At 41.6% G+C, this 18,927-nt stretch overlaps 1 protein-coding gene across 2 annotated transcripts in view; it reads right to left on the bottom strand.

Annotated features, from left to right (window-relative positions):
- LOC141802745 (retinoic acid receptor alpha-A-like) overlaps window positions 1-18,927 on the bottom strand; it is a 246,419-nt gene that overhangs the window by 134,356 nt on the left and 93,136 nt on the right. For both annotated transcript variants that reach the window (XM_074686452.1, XM_074686451.1), the window contains exon 2: window positions 10,508-10,889. In XM_074686452.1, coding sequence (XP_074542553.1) covers window positions 10,508-10,700 — 193 coding nt within the window. In that variant the 5' untranslated portion in view covers window positions 10,701-10,889. The remainder of the gene's footprint in view (window positions 1-10,507; window positions 10,890-18,927) is intronic.

The following is an 18,927-nucleotide window of genomic DNA, read 5'->3' as shown; positions in this document are numbered from 1 at the left end:
AGAAACTATATCAATAAACAACAGTAAGCTCTGCAATCAACACAGCTCAGATCGCAGCTGCTTATTGCTCCAAGGGAGTGAGAAGCACACGATACATTTCCAAACTGAAGCTTTCCAAATGTTTCCCTCACAGGCTGTTATCAGTCATGTATCGACATCGTTTGGCTCCTGTCAGGGAGGAGATGAGGGCTGAAATCTCCTGACATCTCCAGAAATGAAGGGGATTGATGGTGGGCTCGGAGTAAAGAGTCAGGCAGACTGAGCCGCTCATTAAACAACTCCAGATGTGAGCCAGATGTTTGGGGTCTCTCATATGAAAAAAAAAAAAAAAAAAAAAAAATCCCTTTCCATTAAACCCCCCCACGGCTGGTGTGATCGCAGCGGGTACTCGGTGTAGCTCGCAGCAGCATGGGCACCTTTCCAAAGCCGAGACAACCGTAGATCAGGTCGTAAACACGCTTTCAGTGTATGTGTGGAATGTGCAGCAGCATGTATGTATAGGATTCTCCGAGCGCTACATAGGGGGATGTGGGGGAGGGTGTGGGGGAGACTCCTGGCAGTGTGAACTATGGTTGAACTGTAGGAGGGAGTGCACAGAGAGGTTGGAAACAGTGGGGGTAAAAGAAACTCCCAGCCCCTTCTTCAATCAGTCATACAGGCCAACAATGCTCTGCTTTCCAGACATTCCTCCACACGCTGTCGATGACCAATAATCTTTTTTTGTTCTCATCACATTCAGCCCTCAGTGAATGAAGACACGCCACCTCTCCTCTCTCACAGACAGCTCATCAAACGCATATTGTATTTGGTTATAGCTTGGAACCTGTTAAAATAAAACCTTTAGGGTGCATGATGAGATGCAGCTCTTCCTCTCCTCCGTCTCTCGGCGGTGCGGCCGTAGAGTTCGCTCCATTCATTCAGCAGCCACTTGAGTGCACATTGATTTTCAATCCAGAGGGTTAGCACATGGTGTAATGAGAGAAGTCTGCATTATTCATACTTTGCCAGGACTAGAAACCGCGTGTGACCTAAATACCCTGCGATGGATTCTAAAATAACAACAGGGAAACACTGACAGACAGCCAGCAGACGTGAAATGAGCCACCCAGACAAAGACAGGAGACTGCAGGAGGAGGAGATAAAACACATGATGTGTAGGTGTGAGTGTGCATTTCTCAAGTTTGAGGGGAAATGACTGCAGAGACTCTTTTAGGATCGGTTGCTATGCAGATATGCTGTTTCAGCCTGATATGAATTATGCAAAATAAAAACTGCATTCAAGCAATAAGTGTTTGCAATTGCATTGATGCGCAAGAGCAGTGCAGGTTGATTTTATAACACATTTTTTACACACTCATTGTTGCACCCAAAAGCTTGGACTCCTGGGTATTTTTTTCTTTACAACACATCTTCTAATTGTGGTCGTGCCACTGATTTTCTCCTAACATAGACGATGCCCCTTGTGTCCTACCATCATCAGAAAGTGAAGCCAAAACACAGCCGTGACAGGTGCTGCCAAGCTTCTGTGCATGTCCTGGCCTCAAGATAAGTCTCCAACACAATCTGGATGGTGGAGTCGAGGATGTTGACATCACACTCCTTCAACAAACCAGAGCACATATTTCAGGGACTGATCAAAAGGCAGAGATGAAACACCAGCTCAGCTGTGAAATCACACGCAACTCTCTGGTTCCTCTTTCTACTTTCATAGTCTGTCCACTGCCCTTTCCTCTCAACGAAGGTCAGAAAACAGAGAAAAATATCATCTGTCTCAGGTGGGTACAATCCAGTAGGGGTTAAAAACAGACACTCTTAGTAGGTAAAACTTTAGTGACTCTTGTGGTAGTGAGCTGAACTGTTCTTCCTTGAGTCCAACAGTTTGCAGAGGGAGTGCTGCAGGGGCCTCAAATCTGCTCAAACCAGGCTGTATGCCCTAAAATAACTGCTCCTTTACATTTTAAGACAATAGTTTTAACAAAGTAATTTTATTTGTCATGACATTTTAGCGCTGTGAGTGAGGAGGGAACGCAATGGATATGACACCCTAATGTACGCCGCAGCGTCACGCAGGGATCACAGGCTGTCTGTGCCACTCATACCATGAACTGACTTTCTGTGCACCACAGCACAAGCCGGTTGTATGTGTCCCGCAGCATGGACTGGCTGTCAGTACTCCACCACCTTACAATATATGTTTAAAACTAAGTTAAATTGGACCAAATACAGCTGGGTTGGAGCTATAATGACCCAGCAGTTGTGTTATAAAAAAGCCCAAATTGGGTTATTTCTAGACCAACTGTTTTAGTGTGCAGTATAAAGGCAGAAAAATGCACATGAATTTTGATTTTGAAGTGTTGCTCATGTTCAGTTTGTTGTAAAAGAGGAAGAATACAGTATGACTTCTTCCAGCCAGTCACCTGGGGTTGCTTTGGATTTACTTGAAGGGAAGTGTTGTTTTGTCCATTTTTTTTAACAGTCAATGGGTTATAATGTAGTCTGCGAGTCATTAAAGGTTTTCATTTGTAAATATCTAATTGTTATTCAAAGTTAGTTAGGGGTGGGCAATGACAAGAACGGCTCCTGCCTACCTGGGGTCCCTCATCCAGGTCTACACTCCCTTTTGCCCACTAGCCTTGACTTGTGAAAGACACCTGGTTCCTCCCAGCCCAGCGCGGCTCCAAATCACTAGCCAGACTCTTCTCCTCTGTTGTGCCGAAATGGTGGAATGAATGACCTAACCCTATATGATCTGCAGAGTCCCTTTCTACTTTAAGAGATGTCCAAAAACTCATCTGTTCAGGGAACACTTGTGCACCTAATCTGACCCTTCTCCTCTTTGCCCTCAGGGGTAGAATGAGTCAGTTGGTCTAAGACTCAGCTCTTGTGATTTTTCAGCACTACTACTGAATTTTGTTGAAGACTGAGGTATACTGTTGCAGCAATTAGTGGTTTGTTGGCTTGCTAATTATTAATAATGCACTTTTTTACATAAAATCTCAAGATCGAACAAACAACTTTTGTATTTGTTGATCTGCTGTTTGAAACCTCAATAGTCTCTTCAGTTTTTTAGGGCCAGTAAAATTCACCCTGCCTCTCTCGTCTGATAACTCTTGTAGTATCCAGACGCTAACCATTTTCAAGAGCTTTGTTGTGTTTGCGGTTACAGCTACTGACAATGAAACTCAGCACTTCCTGCATTAATGCATCACATTAAAGACTTCCAGCTGCTCAAAGGACCTCTCCATCCAGGAAGGCTTTTAATGTGAAACATCTGCAGGAAGTATTCAGTTACATGACGCACTAAAACTCAAGAAAACAATGACAAAACAGGGTTTTTAGGTAAACAGTGGATAAGAGCAGCATTTCTGTAGCACCAAAATGTTCCATGAGTGTGATTTCACACAGTCATTTGAGCATAACTTTTCTAGAAATAAAGCTGTGTGATACTTTTCTTGAATTTATTAATATCCGTTTAATTTTCTCTGTAACCATCTGGTCTTAAAGGTCTTTTCTGTATTTTTGGAGACATCTGGATTCCATCCATCAATCATCTACACAGAGTCTCCTGAAGACCTGGGCCTAACTTTTCCTTTCATACACAGGTAAAACACTGTTTGTGTAGTCGGTCTTGGTGCAGGAATAACTGTGGGTGGAACGCTCTACAAGACACATGCTGACTTTGACCCGTCAGATAAAGACTTTGATGATCTGTTGTGGTCCTGAGCAGGTATGACACTGACAGGCTGAGAGTACAGGTACCCCCCTTCAGCCCCCTTAAGGGCCAGATGGGAGGAGAGTACTGGTGGAGAGTGCAGCAGATGGAGAGAGGTTGGAAGTGTGTGAATAACAGGACACATTAACCAGCTCACTGACATGATCATTCAACTCTGTCATAGAATCTGGTTTCAGAAAGGATTATGGTTTCATTTTATTTTCTCTGTAACATTCCAGTCAAAACTGGTTTTAATTATTGAACAGTTTTTCTATATTTTTTTAAATAATGTAAGTTTATTCTGGGGGAATTTTTGCCTTTAATTTGAGGACTCCTGAAGAGAGACAGGAAAAATGGCGAGTAGAGAGACGGTAACAGGTAAAGGAAAACTAAACTAACTGAAAAGGCCTGAATGTCATGTTCATTTATATGTGACAGTATTAGGAAATAATTATGTCTTGAATTTTTATTATAAAAATCTAATGAAGGTTGATGACAAACATTACACTGTGAGCTCTGACATGCAGTGTTTGTTTTTATCTACTTATGGTGTCTCTTTGACATTAATGTCTGTCTTGCAGGGAAATGAATACTTCATTGTTAGTGCCAGCGGGGCTTTGTAAAGCCAGTGACAAAAGAAACCCTTCAGTTTATTTTTTTAACATTTCAGTCTGCACTGTAGTCTCGTCTTTTGTCTCTTGGAAAAGTAATAAACTCAGCGATTACTGTGATTTACTGTGCTGTTATTTCAAAAGATGGATTTTTTTCTTGGTTATATTTTGTTGTTTAAAACTGCCTTTCTTTTTCTCTTCACTGGGCCTAGTCCTGCATTTTCTGGAATGGCTCTTTCTGCTTTAATCATATGTTCCCCTTAGCTGCTTTCCAACCTTTAGTTCCTGGAACTAATCTTCTAGGAACTGAATGGTTCCCGTGGCCCACTGTTTGTATGTGTTTTCTATGAGCACTGGAGTCCTGTAGAGGTCAATCAGTGTTTCAGCATTAATAGAAATCAGTGCATTCTTCTCTAACGCTTTAGATTATCACCAAAATACTTATTATATGAAGATATTTTGACATGCATATACATTAAAGAGAACTAAACTCGGAGTCACTGTGGACAGTTAGTGAAATGCAACTCTGTGGATGCTCTACCAATTAGAAATGTTTAGTTTACACACTTGACCGTGATAGTTCCTGGACCTCTGGTCTAGTCTGAAGTACAATCCCTCGGGCATGGCTATTTTAAGTTGCAGATCAGTTACCCTAGAACTAAATTTAGACCCTAGTTCCTGTGGTTGAAAAGCACATTTAGTTTGCAAACTATTTAAAGGTAGGGACTTCAGGATAGAAACAGGATGCTGTAGGTGGTTGCTGGGCTAGTGAGTCTGTCTACATAGCTTCAGTCAGAGACTGTGGGTGTGTGCTGCCACTGGCACTGAGAAAAGTAGGAGGAGCCTAGTTTGAATGTTGTGTTTACGAACAAGTAGCGAAGAGCCCTGCAGATCCTACCTTTAAGACTAAATACTTGGGCCATTATAACAAACATAAAAATGTTCTGTTACAAATCATGTCATATATGTACTATCAAACTTTAATTTACTTATACTGGAACATAATTGAATAATAAGTAATAACTGATTAATCATCAAAGACTCATACAATGAAATATGAGCATCCTGAGAGGATGAAGCTTGTTAACTTATACTGTACACTTCAAGAAAAAAGCTGTACACTCAGCCAAATAGTGGATCAAAAACACACCCAGGCACCAGGCCACCAATTATCATACAGTATGTGATGAAATCCTCTGGTGCTTTAAGGGAAATAGCTGCAGTGTGAATTTAAAATTTCAAATGAATGTTTTAATTTTTGCACCTTATTATAATATTCCCTTTGTCTTTTATTCTTCTTTGTAATCATACACGTGTTTTTGAGTGGGACACCAGTTTTTCCCAGGAGGTTTCTGATGTTTCCAGAGGAGTTCAGCTTCCTTTGAGAATCCCCCAGTGGAGACGAGAGGCGGACCGGACCGCTGACCCTACAACAGCGAGTGTTTGAGGATGTCCCCAGGGAAGCTGTGACGGCCCTGATCATGTGTGTGAATCCACAAATCACACTCAACAGCAGCATTCATTACCTTTCTGTTTGTTTCATCTACCTCTTCCCTGATGTCTAAAGTTCAGACGCGATGAGATCTTTCTGTGTCAGGCTGCCTGGCGTTTATTCCTTTGTCTCTAACGGAGTGAATAATACAGTCTGTGTTTATGTTTCAAGCAGCAGGAGGATGATCAAGAGGGAAGCTGCATCTGTACTCTTTATCTACTTTTTGTTTTTGTTGTTTTCCTCTTTAAGAGAGTGCTGCATATTTCATGTCCACACTTCATCCTGCCCCAGTCAAAACAGGAGATCGTATAAATGTATTGATGCTCTCTTCATCTTTCTTTCCACCTCAGGAACTGATTTCTCATGTTTTTTTAATCACAAGTAGTAAAGTTTTACTCCAGGTGTGTAGGCAATACAAACACACACACACACTTTAAACTCTTTCAGTTGGTTCTTTTGGGGAAAATTAGTGTAAATATGCAGAATATATAACATCATGTTTATGTGAAAAGGTTATGAAACTTAATAGAAAGTAAAGAAAACTAGCTGTTAACATCCACTGTTTGTACTTCTGCAAGGGGAAAGCAAAACCTACAGTGTGAAGTATGCTGTGTGTGTGTGTGAGTTTACTAAAGTATAACCAAGAAGAGTTTGGGTCTGACCTGACAGGCACAGGTGCTGACAGGTACCCAACTGAAGTTAACAAATCAAAAGTTTACCTTCCAACACCAAAGAGTTTCTCTGAATTTGAATAAGTTAATGTAAAACAGCTGCTTAAAGAGGGGATATTCTGGTTTCCCACATTTTAAGCATGGATATAAAAGAGCAATGCTTGATGTTTGTACTAAACCTGCAGATTTTAAAACACCCACATGTTCATATCTTTTAGAAAACCCCAGATCTGTCATTAAACTAATCAAAACACTCAATTTGATCTTTACAAGAATTACTGAAATGATGGATGAAGGATCTCCTAACTTGTTCATAACATGTTGCGGGTGTTGGCCTCAAACACAAAGATCTTCTCATGGCTCTGCAACATGCCTCCAGACCTGGCCAGTCAGAGGGAAGGGGGTTCGTGGAGCAGGGAGCCTTAAAGAGACAGCAGCCAAATTGAAGTGTTTCAGATGTACCTCTTTTCCACCAAACTGATGCTGGGGCTAGTTCCAGGCCAGTGCCTGACTTAATACTGGTTCTTTTTGGTCCCACAGACAAAGCACTGGTGCTCAAAACTGGTACTAAGCCGGCACCACTTCAGAGCTAAGCACCGACTACATGGGGTGGGCTACATTAACCAACAATCAGCGGTGAAAAAGGTGATTCTTTTAAAGGAAAGCTGCCAAGCAAATTGTCTTTTGTTTTCTTATTCATTATTTGAAATGGAGGCAAAATTAAAGCACTAAGCCCTGCCTCTCTGTATCAGGTCTTTACCTTGTTATTTTGTTAAATAGACTAATTTGTCTTATGTTGTCTATCATTCTTAAAAAGGAAAGCTGCCAAGCCCGTTGTCTGTTGTTTTATTGGCGTTACTCATTCATAACTTAAACTGGAGGCCAAATAGAAGCAGCAATGCATTATCTCTTACGGATCAGGTCTATAACTTATTTTATCCAACAGACTAAACACTCTGATATCTTTATCTGATTTACATGAGGGGGTGTCAGAGACCGACAGGGGCTGAAAGAAGAGTTTTCTAGGACACCAAAAACAAGGACGTTTTTTTTTTGTAAAGCTACAATGGGTTACCAAAGGGACAAAATTTAGACTGATCTTCCAAATTAAAGAGTCTATCAAGGTCTCTCTAAATCATCCTGGCTTCATAATTAAAGGATCCCGATGAAATTTACTCAGAAGTGTCAGTAATAGTATTTATATCATTAGCTCACCGTGATAATTTAAGTTTGGTTGGAGTATGACTTGACTGTGTTTGTATCTCAGTTTCTCCTGTTTACTCTGATGTGCAATGACCATATTTACCCATGATAAGTGCTTTGTTTTGTGTCTTTTGTTGCAGAGCAACCTCAAAGTCCCCCAATTGGCAGACCTTGGGGTTTAAAGGGTTAAGTAAATGTTTTCACAGATGTCAAGGGTACAGTGTAACTATGCAGCAGTTAGAGGGTATCATAACTCAGTCACCTAACCTCACCTTGTGCTTTGAAGCTACTTCTTAAAACAAAGTTTTTCAATGATGATTGATTGGAAGAGATGATCCCTTTGTTTCCTGTTTTGATTCTGAATGTTTGACGTTTCACATTTGGCTTGCACTCAATTAAAATAAGGAATAAAAACTTTGGCACATAAATTCATCCAACATTGAAATGACTTGGCTCTCTCTATGTTTTGCGTATTTGCACTTCAGAGCTGAGCTGCACACCTGAGCTCTTCACCGGGAGAAGAGTCCCCCCCTGGGTGAGGCTGCCTGCTGTTTCTCATGTCAGAACAGATTTTGAAGGGATGGTGGAGAAGGGATGAGAGGGAGGAGAGAGGAGCAGTGATGGATAAATATGTGGAGCTGAAAGTCAAAAACAGCAGCGCTCAGGCTTAGGCAACACAAACAAGAGCGTGTCAGAATACTTCTACAGTTACAGGAGACACCAGGGGACAGTTACAGTGAGGAAATAATCCAGGAGCAATGCTGCTGTCTGGATTACTCACTGTTGACTGAGATTTTTATCAACATGTTCTGTCTGATAAACACCAAAAATCTCAAGAGGGTTTTAGAGTAAAAAGAAGCACTATTGAAAACAACTCGCTTTTAGATGTTGAGAAAAAAGACTCTTAGTCATTCTTCTCTGCAAATTTTGCACCAATGATTCAGACTTCCATATGATATGAGAGCTCAAAGGAGATGACCTATAAAAACATGGTGCCTTCTTAATCTACAAGGTGCACCTACCCCACATCACTGAAACCAAGCTTGTAGTTTCAATCCCTCTCAGAGACCATAAAGTTCTGCTGCAGAGAAAAGAAAAGCTGCCTCTCTTTGTCTATTCTTGTGCAATGCTTGTATTTCATTACAGTACCACACAGGTGTTGAAGGTTTCTTATTTCATATCCACAGAGCAGGAGCAGGAAGGACAGATGATTGATGGGTAGCATGCAACAGCTTCCAGGAGGCACACATGAAACTCAGTCTTCTGAGTGGGTACTGTTTTTTTACATTTTAGCTACATGCTCCTCTAAAACCATTCACTATAATCAAGAAGGGAATACTTGAGCCTCAACTCTGTTTAGGCTTTGAGGCCTAGAGCCACTAAAACACGAATGTCCAAAGTCTGACCCCTGGCCTCAGGTCAGATTGAATATGGCTGCAGCCTCTGTCATAAAATGTGAAATTTATGGCCCGCCAGTGCTGTCAAGCATAATATACATGAATTGCTGAAGGTTTGGCTTTTTTTTTTTTTTTTTTGGGGGGGGGGGGGGGGGGGGCTTAATTAGTTGCTAGGCGCCGCCCTGTTGGCTATGGCTGCCTTTTGCAGCAGCTCCCTCTTCTTTGTCCATTTCTTGTAATTGTTTCGTCTCTTTTTCTTAATCTTTGTATTTGGAGTGGATCATTACTTTGTATGGTTCATTTGTTGGTCATGGACACCAAACTTTTTGTGGCTTCAGCGATCTTTTATGACTTTTTCTCCTTTTTTGTCTGGAGATCCTACATGTAACAATGGCCGCATTGTTTATATGTGAACCTAGCTGTTGGCAGCCTGTAGCATGTCAATGCTAACTGGTGTAAAGCCTGATGTCTTCCCACAAGGTGAGGAGACAGGGGGTGAGGATGTGCTGGTTCTCAAGTGTGAGCTAAGAAATGACGACATGGACCTGTCCTTCCATCCATCGTTACCGGGAACATAAGATCTATCTCCAATAAGATGGACGAGCTAGCTGTGCTAACCCAGCAACAGAGGGAATACCAGGGGGCAGAGTAGCATCATGCTATTCACAGACATGGTTAACGGCGCTAACATCAGACACCAACGCCACATTGGAAGAGCTTCACCTGCTGTGAGCAGACAGGATCTATCTAGGAGACAGAGACTGAACAGACTGCTGAAGAAGCTCAGTCCTGGACCCTGTGGAGGTGGAGTCTGGCTGAACTGGACAATGATGGACAAGCTGTCAGCATCTATCTCCTTTTTAACCTTTTTGCACTTTCGATACATTTTCTTACTTTTGATTTCTTGATTGCTACAGTGACTTCAATTTCGTTGAACTTGTTACAATGACAATAAAGTTCTATTCTATTCTATTCTATTCATTTTATTCTAAAAGACCCTCATCTTCAGATTAAGCCTTGTTGCAAACAGCTTCTCAACTTCTAATTCACTGACACTGGTGTCAGGGTGAATTAGGGAGCTATTGCTAACTGTACCACAGTATCTATGAGCATTGTAAAACTCAGTTCTCCCTCTGGATGACATAAAAGTAACATATTATTCTTAGCACTGCATGCGTCCTCAATGGCACAGGATGTAAATCAGCCCTGCTTTTCCAGACTCAGACCACCAAAAGTTCTTGAACAATATTAAAGTGTAATATCAGTCAAGATTTTGTTGGACAAACCGAACAAACTGACACTGACCTCTGACAGGAATCAGAGAAAAAACTGCCTTCACTTCAAAACTTTTCTCCAAACTTTTGGACAGCAATGAATAACCAGTGTAACCTGGTGAGTTATGGTGCATCAGTAGTACTCACCAACAGGCGAAGGTGTGCTGCCGCTGCTGGATGGCTGCTGGATCTGCAGCCTCTGTGGTGACGGGGGAGGCGGGAGCTGTGGCAGGGAGCTGATGATAGAGGGGAACAGGAAGGGATACACCCCGGGTGTGTAGCGCCTCATCTGAACCAGTGGAGGACTGCTGCGGGGCTGGGCGCGGCTGGCGGTCTTCATCACAGCGATGGGCTAAGGGTGCACTGAGCACTGAGCGAGCTGAGGCTTGGCGAGGCTGGGAGGCCATCAGGGGAACTGTGGCTGTGGTTAGTGTGTCTGGAGTGGGTGTGCAACCACCTCAGCCCTCCAGAGATGCATGGTGGTGGACTTTCGTGGCCCAGGTCAACTCAGAGGCTGGTTTCATCCACACTGTAACACAAACACACACACTCACGTTAACTCTACTTTAGCTGTTTGCCTGACGCTCTTCAGACAATAGATGATGAATGAAAGTGAGCAAATGTAGAATCAAAGTCACATCATGGGGAACCCCTGGGGATCAGCAGGCTATAACAAAGTGTAAGACTGTCAATTTGAGTTCTTGGATGTCTTTTTTTCCCCTTTGTGCCTTCCACATGTTCTCTCAATGGATCCTCTTTAACTTAAACCTGGCTCTTCAATCACTGACCTTGAGCTGATATAATTGAACTATGTGGATAAAAAAATCATAAAAGTGACATTTTTTAGATCATTGGAAAGGCATTTAAAGGGCACCATACATCTCTGAGCCTTATGCCTATCACACATTAGAAGACTTTCATTTGCTTAAAATTGAACACATCCTTCACTCTGAGGGACATACAGTCAAGAATCGTTCCCAGTCTAATTACAACAGAGTCGGTATCAAGCAGAAACATTGTTTACAAGACACCAAATAGTTAATTCAGGGTTCCTTCAGCTTAAGGCAAGTTAAATTCATTTTTTTAAAGACTTTTTCAATGCCATTTGAAAAACAATTCAAGACCAACTTCACAATAAACACAAATAGAAAAAACACCACATTGATCGCATGGGGTTAGGGACAATTAAAAGAGTCCCATCTGCAACCGCATCAATGTTTGTTGGTTCCGCTATCGTGACTGTGTGTTGTTAATATGAGAGTTACTCGGTAAATTACTTATAAATAAAATAAAATAAAATAAAAAAAATTAAAAAAAATAAATTAGTAGATAAGTAAATAAATAAATGAATAAATAAATAAATGTAATCATTGATTTCAAGATTTGGGACAATTTACAATCATATCAACATGTGTTAACATTTTTTTAGACTTTTAAAGATAAATACAAGACATTTCAAGGCAATCTAAGGCCATGAATTCAATGCCTTTTAAGATTTTTTCAGGATCCACAGGAACCCTGTGATTGTTATTTTACACAATTTTCCCCATTAACAAAACAAAATAGGGGAAAAAAAGAAAAAAGGAAAAATTGAATGCAACAGACACTATGGCAGCTCCTGGCCCCAGCCCTTGTGTATGTTTTTATGGTGCTGTGCTTTTATATTGTTGGAAAGCCTGATTGTTCCTCTTTTAAATGGTACCATATTTGTAAAGAAGGGTCTGGCTGCAGAGCTCACTTCTTGAGCCTCAATTCTTTAGAGCTCAACCTTCGAGGTCAGCCCTGGTTGCACTTTATTGTATTTGGGCCAGAAATACTAACATTTTATTACATAGACAGAGAAAATGATGTTTTACTACTCTATAAAAAAGTGTAAAAACATCAAATTAATGAACTGTTAATCTTGATATGCTTAAAATAAATGATAATGAAACAATAAAAATGATGTGCCTTTTGTTTGACCAAGTCAAGTACTGAAGGCCCCACCTGAAGTCTGCCTCGGTGCCTCTGGTGAGGTCGAGTCAGCATTTTCAATATGAAGACATTTGACTATAAAAGTAAAATGTTTCATGAAAACTTTACCTCTGTTTTACTGTACATCAAACATTTTGTTGTGTATCCTTATTTCCTGTAGGGTTTCAATGATTGTTAGTAATCAGTCTATCACTTTCTGCCCGTGATGCTGCGATGCAGACCTTTACTTCTCGCTCCAAAGATTTGTTTTTTTTTTTCCTAAATTCTGGATACAACCGGTTTGGCTGTTTCAGGGACTGTTTGGTATTGTGCAGAGGAGTGTTTACTCTTGAAACCAAAACAGCATTGTCATGGTTTTTAATGTGGCTCTCTGGTCTAAGAACGCTCAGTCTTTCAGCAGAAAGTACTAAGTGCTCTTTGCAGGAATGAACTACTTGAACTTGGGTCATCATCTCTCCCTGTGTTTGTCTGCAGTCTGGAGGTCTCCTTATGAGGAAAAAAAACATTTTCCACTGGTCGTTATTGTCCTGCAAAGCAAAGCTTGAGAAACTGGGTCTACATTAACACTAAAACCTGTGAGTAACACGAAACAGGTAGTCTGCTCACCTTCTGAACACTTAGCTGCACTACAAACTGAGTTTTTAAAGTTTGTCACGTTTCAACACATAACTGCAAATAAATACATTACCTCATCGCTTTGCATTCTGGGAAAAGTTGTCTTAAACAAAGAAAAGTAGAGTTAAAAAGAAAAGCTGCTCTCCAAAAGAAATGCATGTCTCGGTTAGAGTCACATCTTTACCACAGTGGGTGATGGTGCTCATGGGAAACAGAGTCTTCATCCGGGAAAAACACTCCAGATTTTGTCCAAATGTGTCACGGCTATCAACTCAATACAGATGGGCCTCACAGCGGCCCAATGGCACTTCACACAGACTCTCATTAAGGTGTGAATGTGACATAAGTGTTTGGAGTGGTCTTAAGACTGGAGGAAACACAACTCATTTAATGATTCAGAGTGTTAGGAGTAAGTAGAGTTAGTGCATACAGAGGAGGACAGACTCCACTGGGAATCCTCTCTGACATGTTTATGCTTCAACATTCCTGCAGACTGCAGCATCTCACTCAGCAGCATCTCTGCTCCTGTGACTTCTAAACAATCTGCTTTAAGAAAACTTTCTTCCCTCACTGTAGAGAAACAAGAGGCAGAGCTGTGTGAGAATAATTCATGAGGCTTAATTTAGAAATGCAGCTCTGCTGCTGTAGCAGAGAGAAACCTGAGAACGGCGCAGCGATGAGCACGAGCTGAATAAAAATAGCAAACATTAAAAACAACATGTTGGCACGTATAGAAGTGACAGTTGATGGAGCCACTTACACAAGCTGCTGCTGTAGACTGATGCTACAGTCATATACAGAGCACAATGGTATGAGCCTGATGAAGTGTGGGTGGTGACAGGATTTCTAGTGAGGCTCTGAATCGAAATGAAACGCCTTTATCTGGATTTTATAACCATACACAACTCACATTATGAGTCACGATGCAGAGATCACAACAAGAATTTGTCACAATGTTTTTAAAGAGACGGGATTAAAGTCAGATTATGTAAAGACCAAGCTCTTTGATGTATATATTAGGAATCAGAACATTGAGAAAGCTAGTCTAAGGTTGTGTAATTATTGGTGAAGAGTCACTGCAAAGAGAAACACAAACAAGCTTTCTTCAGGCATCATCATTACCTCCGCCATGGAGGTAATGTTTTTTGGGGGAGTCTGTCTGTCTGTCTGTGAACAACATAACTCAAAAATAAACAAAAAGATCTTGATGAAATTTTCAGGAAATTTTAAAATGGGATACGGAAGAAGTGATTAAATTTTGGAGGTGATCCAGATCACTGCCTCGATCCAGGACTTTTTTAAAGGATTCTTTATTATTGTGGAATAGGGCTGCTTTCACCATATGTGTATATAACTCCACAATAAATGGTCGGATTGCTTTGCAAAACAAAACAAAGCAAATACAATTCATTTCTGACAGATGTTAAGTATGATCAGATCCTGGCAATATTCTGGACACTAAGATCCAAAATATGAAATATGTACTGGGTCATCATAATTTTCAACACTGTCAGGTAACAAATTATTGTACAAACCTGCAACTAACACCAAATTGTCGCAGACAGTCTGCTGAGAGGGAGTATAACATTAAAGTTGGAATAAAGTGTTGCTTGACAATCACAATGTGCTTGGTGGAGGTCTGAGCTCTCTGTGTGCTTTTCTAGTAAGAAATTAAATGCTTTGAAACCTTATCAAATAAACCTATTCAAGAAGTAAGAAATGGTTTTATAAGTAAGAAGTAGCCCCCCATTCTGCTTTTGAAAGGTAAACCAGCAGCAGGCTTCTATTTGAGGTGAATCGGCAAATTGACGGTTTACCTTTGACATTTCCCACAACAGGTGGGCTGCATGTGGTGGCTCACCTGATCATGATGTAATGCATCAAAAAAAAAAAAAAAAAAAAAACAGGAGCAACACAAAAGCCAACAAGCTACAAAAAATAGCAGCAAGCAGCAACAGAAGAAGGTTGAAACAGAAGCTGGGGTTTTATTTTAAAATCAGATTCTGTCTTTGCTTTGAAGCCAAAAAGAAACTTGTTGCTGCTACTTTTCTGTCTGTGTTTGACTGCGGTTGATGTTTAATACATGCAGGCCTCTGCTCAAAGCTTGCACACTCAGGATGCTGTGTATCATGGAGCTCTGAGGTTCATCACTAATTTTAAATCAATCACTCATCACTCTTTGCTTTGTTCTTGTGTAGGGTGGTCTTTCTTGTTGTCACACAGATTAAAACATCAGAATTTTTTTCATTTATATCTCTTAGATCTGCCACCCTCTTATCTCCTTATTGAACAATAAAATACAGGAATTCGTAATCTTCTTCTGCAAGATCTTATAACTCCGTCTCTCTGAGGGTCGGGACTGAACTTAGGAAAAAAGGAAAAAAGAGAAGTTTGCAGCTCCAGCCTGCAAAAAACCTGAAACTTGGTGAACTGGACTCATTGGACGCTTTTCTGCAGATCTAGAATGATTAGGAGGCAGATGCATCTGTCTGCAGATGTTTTGTCTGATGTATCTGGTGATGTTTTGAATCCTGGAGGTAGACGTTGTGTATACTTGTTTTTTTGACTGCGACATTTGTATTGGCGTCTGTTGTATCGCCGCGGCCACACCGGACGCAAATTCGCAAATTTAAACATGCATCACGCCTGTAACGCGCCACGTGAGTCTGGACTATTTTGACAAGCTGAGAGGCTGACGCACAACACTGTGCTGGCAGAGTAGAGGGCCTGCTCATTCAAAGACGGAAAGCCCAAAAGAGCATCTAAAAACAATGAGCTGTGGTTTCAAAAGCATAACGAGAGAGTGTGTAAAAGCCTTGGAGATCACAATCAAGGCCTGCCTCCTCTCCCTGGTAATCCACCTCCACTGGCCCTGCCTGGCTGTTCCCTGAGACCTCATCCTTGACCCCCCAGAGGTTCCCAGAGGTCTCCCTGGGGATAATGAAGGGGTCAAGGAAAGAGAGGACTGCAGAGAACTTCCATCTTTTCCCAGGCTGCCCCGTGTCCTGCTCCTTCCTCCTCTCTATCAGGCTCTTACAAATTTTACGACAAAAACTCCGCTGAGGAAACCACAATCAGACTCAGTGATGACCTGTGCAGGCAAATCCAGCTGGAAACGAATATTTACAGAACGCACCTTCAAAATATGTCTTCTCAGCGACTTTCACCCAAGCCTGCTCCTTCTTTTTCACACGTTGTATCATACAACTCTGGATGATGACACACCGCACAGATTATTTTCTCCTCCATCTTCCTGCGGGGTTGGAGTGGGAGCAGGTGGCGGTTGCCCCCCAACGTCATCAAATCAGTGACGTCATGGGGGAATGCCATCGCTGATTGGCTGCCACAGCATGGCCTCATGCAAATTTGCGTCGAAAGTTCACTATTTTCAACTTGAGCGTTTAGACGTCTGACGCTCCAACGGCACCGATGCCCCAAACGCCCCGACACTCCACTTGGTGTGGCCGTACCATTAGAGTTTTTGTGCTAATCTCAATGAGCCTCTTCTGGTTAAATAAATACAAATTAAATCTCCAGGCCAGAAGCTTTTAAAGATGCTGATAGCAATCTTCCTCTTCATCGCTCCCTCTCTGGTACTTGTAGGACATGTGAAGACACATATAATGAAGAGCAGAGAGACAGAGAGATTGTCCTCTGGTTCATGGATTGTTTTGACCTTATCAAGGGAAATATTGAAATGGTTGGCAAACAGCGACCCTGTGTACATAATGGCAAGAATTTTTTTTTTAAATCCTCCAAATTCTTAAAGGGCAACCCAGGTATCATCTCTGTGAAGATCACGGTGAGTGCATCCTCATCTGTAAACTCCTCACATGTCTGTACGCCTCTATCCAGCTACCAGTGAAAAACTGCAAAGCCTGTAATACACCAGATATGTCTCCAAGAGACATAGTTTGTTTTATTTTGAAAGTCACTGGGCATTGTTAGGTGGTTTCCATGCTCAACTTCCTGTTCCGAGCTGCTTTTCGTAAATTGAGATGTCACAGCAAAAATAGTATTGTTGGGTATATACTGCAACCTGTTGAAGCAGGGACACACCCGGGCCACAACCAAGTGGATCTAGTCTAAGCAGAGCTGGACAGGAGACACATCTAGTGTATTTCGGTCGTAATGACATCCAACAAAGGAATTCAATAAAAGAAAGCGCCCTCTGCTGTTCAAAAAGATTATCACTAATCATTTTTCACTTCACATTTAATCTGTACTTCCTGTGAATAAGTTTCAAAACACCTCATTTTTTCTGATGCACATGACTAAAAAATAAAAAAGTGATTTTTTTTTTCATTGAGCCTCTTCTTATAGTTCCTGCTTCATCGTTCAGAGAGTTGCAGCTGTCATGGTGCAGCGTCATGTTTTATTCACTGTAGATATTCTGGGGGGGGTTCATTTGGGATGTCTTATTTTTGGCGTGATTGTGTTGCAGAAAACACAGCACTGCTTCTCAGCGGTATCTTTTATTCTCCTCCATCTTTAGATGTGCGCTGTATGAAGTCTTATAAAAGCTCTGGTGTTTGGAAGTTTGCTGAGCCGTGTTCGGATTCATTTTTAACTTGTTTTTCATTTTTCTTACGTCTTCATTTTCAAACTCTTCTAAGTACTTTCTGAGCTTCATCATAACTCAGATTATCATCTCTGGTGCATAGTTGAGTAGATGTACTTTGAAATAACTTATTGTTTGTGTTCAGTCACAAACATCACTGGTATACCAGGAGACAAAGCTGTGATTTTAAGGTATCAGCCTCCAGGAGACGTGACCGGAAACATTACTCAGGTACTCTCTCAGGTGATTGTTTGGCCACATCCAGTTTTGCCTGATCAAAAATCAAGAAAAAAGTCAATTCTCAAGTTAGAAATTGATGAACTGGTACAGAATCCATCAGTATTTTTTAATTTGCTCAAAAACCTCACACGTTTACAGCGCTCACAGAATCTCCATTGCAGTGAGTACAGTACAGTGTCCGCCACTGTACATGTGTTCAGCACAGTCTGTGTGTTTCTCTCTGTTCCTCTTGTATCTCTCTGTGCTCTGTCTAGCAGCTCTCGCCTGTGACAGATGGAAGCTCCCTCGATCTCGACCTCTGGTATCTGGATCTCAGACATAATGACCGGGCCAAGTGGTGCTAACATGCCTCAGAGAAAGGTCAATAGACCTGAATGGCAATACAGGTATCGACAGCGTCATCCATCAGAGGCTGGAGGGGCTCGAACAACGGCATGACAACAATTGATTGTACATCAGTCAGAGTGGGATCAATTGTGAAATCATTCCTGCATCATTTCCAGGTGCAGGGGAATCAAAGCGGGAGAGCAGCCTCTGCACCCTTAAGGGACGCGATATATGACAGCTCTCACCTAATCAGACAAACTGCACAAACACATTATCGTCATTACACATACAGGGGATATGCAGGGTGCGATGTGCATTATTCATGACGCTACATGAAGGGAGCTCCTCGGTGTGCTCGACATGCAGGGAGCTGCTGTTTCATCTGGAGCGTGGAGCTGCTCCAGCTGGGAGTCTAGGGACCCGTTCTGTGCATCACGGTGTTAGGGAGACACTACAGTACGTCTTGTTTCATTAATTCACATGCACTCCTGGTCATAACAACATGAAACGCTTCACACTCTCATGCTGCACTGCAGAAATATCAGAAAATATAGTCATTATCTGCAGCCGTACTGTTACAGGAATAACTGCACAGGAACAAAAATGGTTCTTTCAGAGACAAGAGATTGTGACACAGGGAGAAAACAGCAGATTATCGCCATATACAATTCTAGCAGAGGTGTCATAGAGACAGAACTTTAAACTTGGATACACTCCTCAGGTAGAAACTGGCAAGACCTGACTCATCTTTCTTGCTCTCTCTCATTCTAGATGTTTCTACTTAAAGGGGGGTACTGCAGTTTTTTTCAAGGTTTGGGGCCCGCTCCTCCGACGTGTCATGAACCAGTAA

This window comes from Halichoeres trimaculatus, unplaced genomic scaffold (genome assembly GCF_033239565.1).
Source record: "Halichoeres trimaculatus isolate MK-OKI-2021-1 unplaced genomic scaffold, fHalTri1.1 fHalTri1_scaffold_14, whole genome shotgun sequence".
Taxonomy (NCBI): Eukaryota; Metazoa; Chordata; class Actinopteri; order Labriformes; family Labridae; genus Halichoeres; species Halichoeres trimaculatus.
The sequence above is the reverse complement of the archived record's forward strand: the minus strand, read 5'-3'. Positions and strand labels throughout refer to the sequence as shown.